This window comes from Dermochelys coriacea, chromosome 8 (assembly GCF_009764565.3).
Source record: "Dermochelys coriacea isolate rDerCor1 chromosome 8, rDerCor1.pri.v4, whole genome shotgun sequence".
Lineage (NCBI taxonomy): Eukaryota > Metazoa > Chordata > Testudines > Dermochelyidae > Dermochelys > Dermochelys coriacea.
The window spans coordinates 107,264,874-107,275,755 of NC_050075.1; the positions used below are offsets into that span (position 1 = coordinate 107,264,874).

The 10,882-nt window shown below is 64.9% G+C and overlaps 1 protein-coding gene across 2 annotated transcripts in view; it reads left to right on the forward strand.

Moving 5' to 3' along the window:
- SLC6A9 (solute carrier family 6 member 9) overlaps positions 1–10,876 on the forward strand; it is a 51,939-nt gene extending 41,063 nt beyond the window's left edge. For both annotated transcript variants that reach the window (XM_038413928.2, XM_038413929.2), the window contains exons 7-14: positions 789–923; positions 1,431–1,534; positions 3,248–3,485; positions 4,519–4,653; positions 5,514–5,613; positions 6,251–6,351; positions 9,973–10,143; positions 10,501–10,876. In XM_038413928.2, the coding sequence (XP_038269856.1) occupies positions 789–923; positions 1,431–1,534; positions 3,248–3,485; positions 4,519–4,653; positions 5,514–5,613; positions 6,251–6,351; positions 9,973–10,143; positions 10,501–10,698 (1,182 nt within the window). In that variant the 3' untranslated portion in view covers positions 10,699–10,876. The remainder of the gene's footprint in view (positions 1–788; positions 924–1,430; positions 1,535–3,247; positions 3,486–4,518; positions 4,654–5,513; positions 5,614–6,250; positions 6,352–9,972; positions 10,144–10,500) is intronic.
- Positions 10,877–10,882: the final 6 nt, after the last annotated feature.

A 10,882-nucleotide genomic window follows, 5' to 3' on the forward strand; every position in this document is an offset into this window, starting at 1 on the left:
ACTGAAACTCTCTCCAGCCCCTTCTCCTCTGGGCTTTGTCCCTTTCCCGGACCAGGAGGTCACCGGATTCCTTTGTTCTCCAACCCTTTAGCTCTCACCTTGCAGGGGGAAGGGCCCAGGCCATCAGCTGCCAGGAAACAGGGTGTCGGCCATTCTTTGTGTCCAGACCCCTGCACACACCTGCCCTCTAGGGCTCTGCAAGGATCATACACCCTTATCCCACCCCCTAGATACTTAAGAACTGCCTAGGGGAAACTGAGGCACCCCCACAATATTCAGAGGCAACATTAAGAACAGTCCCGCTTCGTCACACCCACGTCTCCACGCGTACCACAGACCCTGCCCCCGCCTGCGTTCGCCAGGCTGCGATCCCCTGGCCGGCTGCCTCGCAGTGCGGGGTCATCCGTCAATCGTGGGGATCGCTTTGTGTGCTGGGCCCGCGGCTGACTCCCTCTGTCTCGAGCGCCCCGTCCTAGGGAGCAAACAAATCTGTGATGCCCCTCGGGTAGCTCTGCCAAGGGGGCTGGCACGGAGCCATACAGCTTCCTCCTCCGGGTATTACCGAGAACTCCCACGTTTGTCACACATGGCTCCCCCCGCCACCACCCTCCTCCTGGCCCTGGTCTCGCTGAGCAGCCGCGTTCCCGGGCAGCCCCCATTGTGGGTTCAAGTGGCGCCCCCAGCTGAGCCCATGGGGGTCCCCGCCTCGCTCCCTGGCTGGGCTGGACGAGGGTGGGGGGCCGTGGCTGAGCCGTGGCTGAGCTGTGGCTGTCTGTCCGTCCGTCCAGGTGGTGTACTTCACAGCCACCTTCCCCTACGTGGTGCTCACCATCCTCTTTGTGCGCGGCATCACCCTGGAGGGCGCCGTCACCGGGATCATGTACTACCTGACGCCCCAATGGGACAAGATCCTGGATGCCAAGGTGGGTCTGAGCCGGAGGCGGTGCTCTGCCCTTCCAGCACCAGTGCAGTGTCAGTCCCCACTGGGCAGGGGTCCTGCCCCTCCCTGGGGCACAGGATCCTTCCCGTGCTCAGGCCCGGCTGTGAACTCCCCAGGAACGCCTCACCTGGGTCCCCAGCCCCCAGTGTGTTCACCAGGTCCCCCGCCCTGCCCCACAGACAGACGGGAGGGGAAGGGAGAGACTCTTGGCCTACTCAGGAGCTGTGAGGAGGCAGCATTGGGTCCCACATGGGCCTGACCCCAGGCTGAACCCAGGCCCCCTGCTAGCCCAGCCCCTGGCCCACAGTGCTACCAGCGCCCCTCAGTCCCGACCCACAGCCCCCCACTATCCATCCCTGGGCCATCTCCAGCTACCAGCACTGGCTATGTGATGTGAGGGTGACCGGAGGCTGGGCTCCTGCCCCATGGCATTGTGTAGGGGAGACCCCGGTGCCCTCTCTGCCAGCGGTAACATCTCTGTGTCTGCCAGGTCTGGGGAGACGCTGCCTCCCAGATCTTCTACTCTCTGGGATGCGCCTGGGGGGGGCTCATCACCATGGCTTCCTACAACAAGTTCCACAACAACTGCTACAGGTGAGCCACGCCTGCCCGGGCCACGCCCCCCAAATCCCACCCTGCTAGCCACACCCCCAGACTCCCACCCCCTCCTGGACCACGCCCCCGACTCCCACCCCCCTGCTGAGCCATACCACCCGACCCCCACTCCCTGTTGGGCCACGCACCCCGACTCCCACCCCCCTGCTGAGCCACACACTCCGACTCCCACTCCCCTGCTGAGCTACGCCCCCAGACTCCCACCCCCCTGCTGAGCCACACCACTTGATCCCCACTCCCTGCTGCGCCACACACCACGACTCCCATGCCTGCTGGGCCATGCCACCTGACTCCCATCCCCTTGCTGGGCTATGCCCCCCAACTCCCATCCCCCTGCTGGGTCACACCCCCCAACTCCCATCCCCCTGCTGGGTCACACCTCCTGACTCCCATGCTTGCTGGGCCATGGCCCCCGACTCCCACCCCCCTGCTGGGCCCTGCCCCCTGACTCCCACTTCCCTGCTGAGCCACACCACCCAACACCCACTCCCTGCTGGGCCATACACCCCGACTGCCATGCCTGCTGGGCCAAACCCCCCAACTCCCACCCCCCTGCTGGGTCACACCCCCCGACTCCCACCCCTCTGCTGGGCCACACCCCCGACTCCCACTCCCCTGCTGGGCCATGCCCCTGACTCCCACCCCTCTGCTGGGCCATGACCCCCGACTCCCATGCCTGCTGGGCCACAATCCCCCCGACTCCCACCCCCTGCTGGGCCACCATCCCCCCAACTCCCACTCCCTGCTGAGTCACACCCCCCAACACCCACTCCCTGCTGGGCCACACCCCAATTCCCACCCCCCTGCTGAGCCACACCCCCAACTCCCACCCCCTGCCTGGGTCATGCCCCTGACTCCCACTCCCTGCTGAGCCACCCCCCCAACTCCCATCCCCTTGCTGGGTCACACCCCTCGACTCCCATCCCCTGCTGGAGCCATACACCCCGACTCCCATACCTGTTGGGCCATGCCCCCTGACTCCCACCCCCTGCCTGGGCCATGCCCCTGACTCCCACCCCCCTCCTGGACCCTGCCCTCTGACTCCCACTCCCTGCTGGGCCACACCCCCAGACTCCCATGCCTGCTGGGCCATGCCCCCCGACTCCCACCCCCCTGCTGGGCCACACACCCCGACTCCCACTTCCTGCTGAGCCACACACCCTGACTCCCACCCCCGCGGACCCAAACCCCCTGACTCCCACTCCCCTGCTGGACCACACCCCCCTACTCCCACCCCCCTGCTAAGCTACACTCCCCAATTCCCACTCCCCTCTGGGCCACACCCCTCAACGCCCACCCCCTGTTGGGCCACACCCCCTGACTCCCACTGCCCTCTGCCCGTCCATGCCCCCCTGACTCCCACCCTGCCAGGCCATGCTCCCTGAACTCTCACCCTCCCGCTGGGCCATGCCCCCAACTCCCACCTCCACGGTCTCACTGCACCCCACGCTTCCCTCCGCCTGGCTGTGTTCCCCCCAGGCCACACCCCCTCTCCCCCAACCCCACCCTCTGCCAGGTGAATTCTCTCCCCAACCCCCGTGGCCCGAGACCCCCTACCCCTTCTCACTCCCCCTGCTCTGTCTGCGCTGAGCCCCCGTCCTGACTGCACCCAGCCCTCCCCAGCCGGCCAGGCCAGGTCCCTGCCCCCCGGTGCACCGAGCCCCCCGGCTCTCTGACGCGCCTGCCCTGCAGGGACAGCATCATCATCAGCATCACCAACTGCGCCACCAGCGTCTACGCCGGCTTCGTCATCTTCTCCATCCTGGGCTTCATGGCCCAGCACCTGGGCGTGGACGTCTCCCAGGTGGCCGACCATGGCCCTGGCCTGGCCTTCGTGGCCTACCCCGAGGCCCTGACGCTGCTGCCCATCTCGCCCCTCTGGTCCGTGCTCTTCTTCTTCATGCTCATCCTGCTGGGGCTGGGCACGCAGGTACCAGGGCCAGGGGCGCGGGGAGAGCGGGGGGGTGCCAGGGGGTGGGGAGGGGCCCCAGGGGGGTGAGAAACGCAGAGGGGGAAGGGCAGGGGCTGCAGGGGGTGGGGAGGGCAGAGGGGGTGAGGGGAAGGGCTCCAGGGGGGGTGGGGAGGGCAGGAGGGTGAAGGGAGGGATGCCAGGGGGTGGGGAGGGCAGAGGGGGATGCAGGGAGGGGCCTCAGGGGGGTGGGGAGGGCAGAGGGGGGAGGGGAGGGTCACTGGGGTGTGGGGAGGGCAGAGGGGATGAGGGGGGGGCACCAGGGGGGTGGAGAGGGCAGAGGGGGGTGCAGGGAGGGGCCATAGGAGGGTGGGAAGGGCAGAGGTGGTGAGGGGAGGGGCCCCAGGGGGGTGAGAAGAGCAGAGGGGGAGGGGAGGGGCCGCAGGGGGTGGGGAGGGCACAGGGGGTGAGGGAAGGGGCACCAGGGGGGTGGGGAGGGCAGAGGGGGGTGCAGGGAGGGGCCGCAGGAGGATGGGAAGGGCAGAGGGGGTGAGGGGAGGGGCCCCAGGGTGGTGAGAAGGGCAGGGGGAGGGGAGGGCTGCAGGGAGGTGGGGAGGGCACAGGGGGTGAGGGGAGGGTTGCCAGGGGGGTGGGGAGGGCACAGGGGGAGGGGAGGGGCCGCAGGGAGGTGGGAAGGGCAGAGGGGATGTGAGGGGGGCACAAGGGGGTGGGGAGGGCAGAGGGCAGTGCAGGGAGGGGCCTCAGGGGGGTGGGAAGGGCTCAGGGGGTTGAGAGCAGTTGGGAGGGGCTGCGGGGTGTCAGCCGAGGGTGCTGGGGGCAGCCTGGAAAGCTGGGGGGCTGGGGGCAGCGTGAGGAGCTGGGAGAGTTGGGGGCAGCTGGGGGGGCTGGGGGCAGCGTGAGGAGCTGGGGGAGTTGGGGGGCAGCCGGTGGGGCTGGGGGCAGCGTGAGGAGCCGGGAGAGTTGGGGGCAGCCGGGGGGGGCTAGGGGCACCATGCCCAGGCCAGGCACTGGCTGACCCTGGCTCCCTGCCCAGTTCTGCCTGCTGGAGACGCTGGTGACGGCCATTGTGGACGAGGTGGGGAACGACTGGATCATCCGCAGGAAGATGTTTGTGACGCTGGGCATGGCCGTGGTGGGCTTCCTGCTGGGCATCCCACTCACCACCCAGGTACGGGCGCGGGGCTCCCGGCATGGGCACTAGGGCACCCGCCAATGCCCTGTGGGGGTGAGCAAGAGGCCTCGCCCTGCTGAGCGCCCTTTGACCCGGCCCCCCACACTGTCCCTCCAGTGCCCCAGGGGCTCTTCCCCCAGCCCCCTTCCTTCCTGCCCCCTCGGTCTGTCTGCTCCCCACCCATGGCCCCCGCGTGGGAGCGTTACGGACCCTGCTGTAGAGGGTGGAGAGAGAGCCAGGGACATGCGCCTGGCCTGAGGCCTGAACTGAAGCAGTGGGCGAGACGAGCCTGGCTGATGGAAAGCAGCAAGCAGAACTTGGGGTGTTGGTGATGCCAGCCCGGCTCCGGCCAGGTTCAGGGTGTGCAGGTTGGCTCCGCTTTGCAACGTCTAGCTCCAGCTGGTCCGCATCGTACGCCCTCTGCATCTCCTCCCCTCCCTTCCCAGAGGGCCATGCCTGTGCCGATGCCCGGGCTGGGTGGCGAGACACATGCCTGGCAGGGATGGCGATTCCGGTGCCGTGCCAGGTGGGGATGGCAGTGCTGGGCAATGACAGTGGTGCCTGGTGGCAGCAGTGGTGCTGAGTGAGGATGGTGGTGCCAGGCAGCAGTGCCCATGCCAGCTGGGGAAGGCTGTGCTGGGTGGTGGTGCCAGGCAGGGATGGCAGTGCCAGGCAACATTGCTGGGTGAGGATGGCAGTGCCAGGCAGGGATGGTGGTGCCAGGTGGTGATGCCCATTACAGGCAGGGATAGCGGTGCCAGGCAGCAGTGCCAGGCAGGGATGGCAGTGCCCGGCAGCGGTGCCAGGTGAGGAAGGTGGTCCCCAGACTATCTGACGCTGACCCCCGCTCTCTCCAGGCTGGGATATACTGGCTCCTGCTGATGGACAATTATGCTGCCAGCTTCTCCCTGGTCATCATCTCCTGCATCATGTGCGTCTCCATCATGTACATCTACGGTAGGTCCCCACCTGCTGGCGCCATGGCAACGGTGGCCCATAGCCTCCCCCCCAAGATCACAGGTGGGGCACCTGGCCTGTCAGCAGCCAATGGGAGCCCAGCTGATACAGACACCAGAGTCATCAGGAATAGGCCATGTTCTGATTGGCTGGGCCGCATGCCCAAAGAGCAGCTCTCAGGGCAGTGCCGGGCAGGAGCAGGACTCCTGGGTTCCATCCCCAGGCCTGGGAGGGGAATGGAGTCTCATGACAGTGGGGGAGGGAGCCAGGACTCCTGGGTTCTGTTCCCACTGGTCCCTGCCTCTCTGTGCCAGGTGAGCTCCCCAACTGGGGGTGCTGGTGATGGGCAGGGGGTGCCGGCAGTATTTAATTTATTATGAAAGAGGTGCCAGGGCTCAAGCAATTGTTTTACATAACTGCTGCAGCAAGCCCAGTGGTGCCGGGGCTCTGAAGTGCCAGCCCAGAGGTGCCGGGGCTCTGACTGGCCAGGCCCTGGCACAAATTGAGCACTGTGTGCAGTGGTTCCAACCCAGATCCAGGTTTCCCAGGGGAGTGTGTGTGCATTCAGGTGGCATCGCCTGTCCCCGAACCCCCAGGTGCTGTTCTCCTAGTGAGTGTCCCTGTCTGCTCCCACCAGGACACCGGAAGTACTTCAAGGACATTGAGATGATGCTGGGCTTCCCGCCTCCTCTCTTCTTCCAAATCTGCTGGAGGTTCTTCTCGCCTGCCATCATCTTCGTAAGTGCTGCACCCCTCCCGTGGCAGGGATGGGGCGGGGGGTGCCAGCCCATGGGGGGAGCGGGGCTGGGCAAGGGATGTGACAGACCGTGGAGGGGGGAGTGGAGGGCTGTGCCAGCCCATAGAGGGGTGAGGGAAAGGCAGGGGGTTGCCAGCCCATGGGGGGATGCCAGCCTGGGAGAGGGGTGTGCCAGCCAATGGGGGGTGAGGGCAGGGTAGGGGTGTACCAGCCTGGACAGGGACAGGGATATGTCAGCTCATGGAGGGGTGGGGGACAGAGCAGGGGTGTGCCAACCCATGGAGGGGCGGGGGCAGGATGGGTGTGCCAGCCCATGGGGGGTAGGGGTTGCCAGCCTGTGCCAGCACACAAGCCTGCTCTTACAGGGGCAGGTGCAAATCCCAGCACATCTCACAGCAGGGGCAGGCGTCCCTGTGACAGTGAACAGTCCAAAAACCCCTGCCTCGGGGTGAGACCTGCCCAGGGGCAGCTCATCCCCACCTTGCTCTGCTGGGCTCTGCCCCTCTGTGACGATGCTGCCCATGGGAGCCCGCTGAGATCACTCAATCAGGATGCACTGCAAACAGAACGGGGCAACCAAACCCCAAACACTGGTGGATGTTCCAATACTTAGATTTACCCAGCCAGCCCAAAACAGCCTCTGTATTAGAAAAGGTTCTCCTGACCCCAAAGGACCAAGCCCCAGATCCAGGTCAAATGATAACTTTGATCTTACCCCAAATACACGCTTATAGTCAATTCTTATTAACTAAACTAAAATTTATTTAAAAAGAAAAGAGAGAGAGTTGGTTGAAAGATCAATATACACAGAGACTTGAATTCAATTCTTGAGGTCCAGGTACATAGCAAAGATGGTGAGTTTATAGTCGCCAAAAGTCCTTTTAGAAATAGGCCATAGGTTAGAGTCCAATGTCCATATTCAGGGTGACTCCAGTCAGTGACTGGGGATCTCAATCCTTATGGCTCAGGATTTCCCCTTCTTGAAACCCAAAGCAGATCTGAGATGAAGAAGGATCGTGTCCCAAGGTTTATACATTTCCAGCAGCCTTTTGGCCTGAGAAAACAAGAGGCTCAACCTTCCTTCTCCCAAACATCCTGGCAATTACCACAGGGTAATTTATCCATTAAGCAGTTCAGATACAGGTTACCCCAACCTTCAAAGAGACATATAGACAATAATACTATTTTTACTCGAGTGTCTTCCTAAATGTTAATATTCCATTTTTGATCTTTGAATCAAAGCTATAGCAATAGCCAAGACTTCTTTGCTGACATCACAAGACCGGAGCGCACAGCTCCCCTTCTCTCTCGCAATGCCGCTGCATTTCACGGCTCTGTTCATTTCCATCTCTTCCTAACAAGTGTTTAAAGTTGGGCCCTGGGTCAGGTCAGTCTGGGAGGTAACTAACTCTTTCTGGACCTGTGTCACCTTTCAATGAGATATTGTATTACACTCCTAACGTCACACCCTCCCTTGGCTGCACCCAGCCCTGGCCACTGTCAGAGCTGGATCCACCTGCGATCCCTGGGCGCTCGGCTTGTGGGGTGGCAGGCTGGGAGGGAGTTTATGGCTGGGATGGGGCTGCTATGGGGTGGGGCATGGCAGTGGCTGGGAAGGTCCAGGGGGCAGGGCTGGGGACACCTGCCCCACTCTGCTGACAGCACAGGTGCTCCACTCCGGGCTCTGGGGGCCCCACTCGCCCCTCAACATCCCCCACCTCGCACCCTCAACCACCCAGTGCCTTGTCTTCTGGACACCAGCCGGTGCACCCATCCGCTGCCCACGTGGCTGCAGCACTGTGTCCCGCGAGGCCAAACGGCCGAGCACGTACCCGAGCAGGAGAAACAGAGAAAGACCGGACGCAAGGGAAAGGATTGGAAATGCCGGGCTAGGGATGACCCACAGCGCAGAGCCGCTCCGGATCCTGGCCTCCCCTGGCACCGACCCTGGCCTGGCAACCTCGCCCCACAGCGGAGGAGTTTGCATCCTATGCAACAGTTTGGTTGGCTTCACCCCCTAGATGCAGCAAGCCCGATGGGGAATTCTGCCAGCCCAGCTCCCCCTTCTCGGGGGGCTTCACAGCACTGGGGACCCTGCTGTCGCCAGAGCAAGCAGCGCTGGGCCCTGGCACAGTCATCACGTAGACGTGGCCTCATTAGCATGTTCCAGCCCAGCTCACAGGGTGTTTCAGTGCTTGGCCAGTGCAGCGAGGCAGGATCCCCTTTTCACGGGACCCCCACCAGTGTCCCTCTCATTTTCCCACCCGTGTGTGCAATTAATTTTATGAAGTGCACCCAGATGGAGGTGATGTGTGACATGACCCTATGTGGCCCTTCACCTCCATCTTGGTGCACAGAACAAAATTCACAGGGCAGGGTGGGGCCGAGTGTGGGAGGGGGTTCTGGGCTGGGGCAGAGGGTTGGGGTGCGGGGGGGGGTGAGGGCTCCGGCTGGGGGTACAGGCTCTAGAGTGGGGCAAGGGATGAGGGGTCTGGGGTGCAGGAGAGTGCTCTGGGGCTATGTTGGGGAGAGAGGACTCCCCCCAGTTCTCTCTCCCCACGGCAACACCTGGGTTGGGGGGGAGGGGTGTTTCTCCCCGCCCTGCCAGCTCCGGCACTGGGGCCCGCAGGATAGGTGTCCTCCCCCAGCCCCGGCAGGTCCCCGGGCAGGTTCCCTGAGCGCCTGCAAGGTGCTAAAGAGGCTGCGGCCATGCAGGCGAACGTAGACCCCCACTGTGCAGGGCTTTGCCTCTGTCACGGGTGCCAGCATGTGCCCTTCGCTCAGCTCTCCTGCTGTCCCAGCCGTGGCATCTCATGCCCGCCCTCGGCCCGGTGGGCCCCTCATCAGAGCCTCTCGTGGGGTCGCTTGCTCTGCGCCAGGCTGGAAACCCGGGCGGGGCTGGGTGCGAAGCCGCTGCTTGGTCACCACGACACCGTGATGGGTGGGCGCAGGGTACCCGGAGTGACTCTTTGCCAGGAGAAACAGCTTGCCTTGCCGGGCGGCTCGGAACTGGAGCAGGTCCCAGGGGCGGCAGGTTAGACACATGCCTGTGAGGGACGGTCTGGCTAGTCCTTGGTCCCGCCTCAGCACAGGGGCCGGACCAGGTGCCCCATCAGGGCCTTTCCAGCCCCACGCCTGTGACTGTCACGCGTTTCCCACACAGACACCTGGCCACAGCCGAGATGCTGGGCTGGCACTGAGCCCCCGCCCCGCTGACGAGGTACCGAGAGGAGCGTCAGACAGACCTGCCTGGGCATGTCTGGGTGTACCTGTGCCACAGGGGCTGGCAGGCTGCGGGTCTGGTGGGGTGGCAGAGGTGGGGGCAGAGGTGACAGGTTGGGGGGGATGGTAGATGTCAGGCCGCGTGGGGGTGGTGATGGGAGTTTGGTGGGGTGGCAGTGATGGGGCAGGGGTGATGGGGTGGCAGGAGCTGGGGGGCTGGCAGGGGCTAGCAGGCAGTGGGGGTTGACAGGGATGTGGGGCTGGTCGGTGTGGGGCCCATGGGACACAGAGACCTGCTCTGCTCTTCACCCCAGTGCAGGGGCCATGGGCAGGCCTGGGGTTCCCGGCTGAGCCCGCACTCCCCCTTCTGTGCCCCTCAGTTCATCCTGGTGTTCACGGTGATCCAGTACCGGCCCATTGCCTACAACACCTACGTCTACCCCACCTGGGCCGTCAGCATCGGGTTCCTCATGGCGCTGTCCTCCGTGCTCTGCATCCCGCTCTACGCCATCTACAAGCTCTGCCGTGCTGACGGCGACACGCTGCTCCAGGTGCGGGGGAGATCCAGGCCCGGCTGCTACGGTGGGGCGGGCGCCGATGCCCTGGCCAGCAAAGCCTGCCGGGCAGGGGGCTGACAGGCCCAGCACTGGGAGTTGGAGCCAGGACTCCTGGGTTCTCTCTAGGAGGCAGTGGGGTCTAGTGGGTTGGCTTGGAGATTCCTGCCCTGGAGGTGGCTGGGGGTCCCTGCCAGCCCCTTGGGCCTGGCTGAATGTCAGGCTGCTGCCCCACTTGGGGGTCACGGAGGGGTCTGAGGTGGAGGCGGGCAATTGAGGCTCTGGGCTAGGGCCCTACGGGCACAGGGCCGGTGCCCATGTGGCCAAGCTAACGCCCCTTCTCCCTCTCTCTAGCGTTTGAAAAACGCCACCAAGCCCAGCCAGGACTGGGGCCCAGCGCTGGCTGAGCACCGGACCGGGCGCTACGCCCCTGCCCCCGCGGCCCGCCTGGAGGTGGAGCCGCTGAACCCCGAGAAGCCGCGGAGCGAGGAGGTCGCCCGCCCGGTGCAGGGCAGCAACGGCTCAGCCCACAGCCAGGACTCCAGACTGTGACCCGGCGCCTGCCCCTGCGCCCCCGACCGCCCCTGCTCGGTGACGCACTGCCAGTGCCCCTGCTGGGGGAGCCCAGGCTGCACTGGGCACTGCCAGGGGCTCCCCGTGAGTGCGTCCCCACCCCCCGCCACACGGTGTGTGTCACCCTCGTGTTTACAGTAAGGGCCCGCAGCCGGGCCCAGCG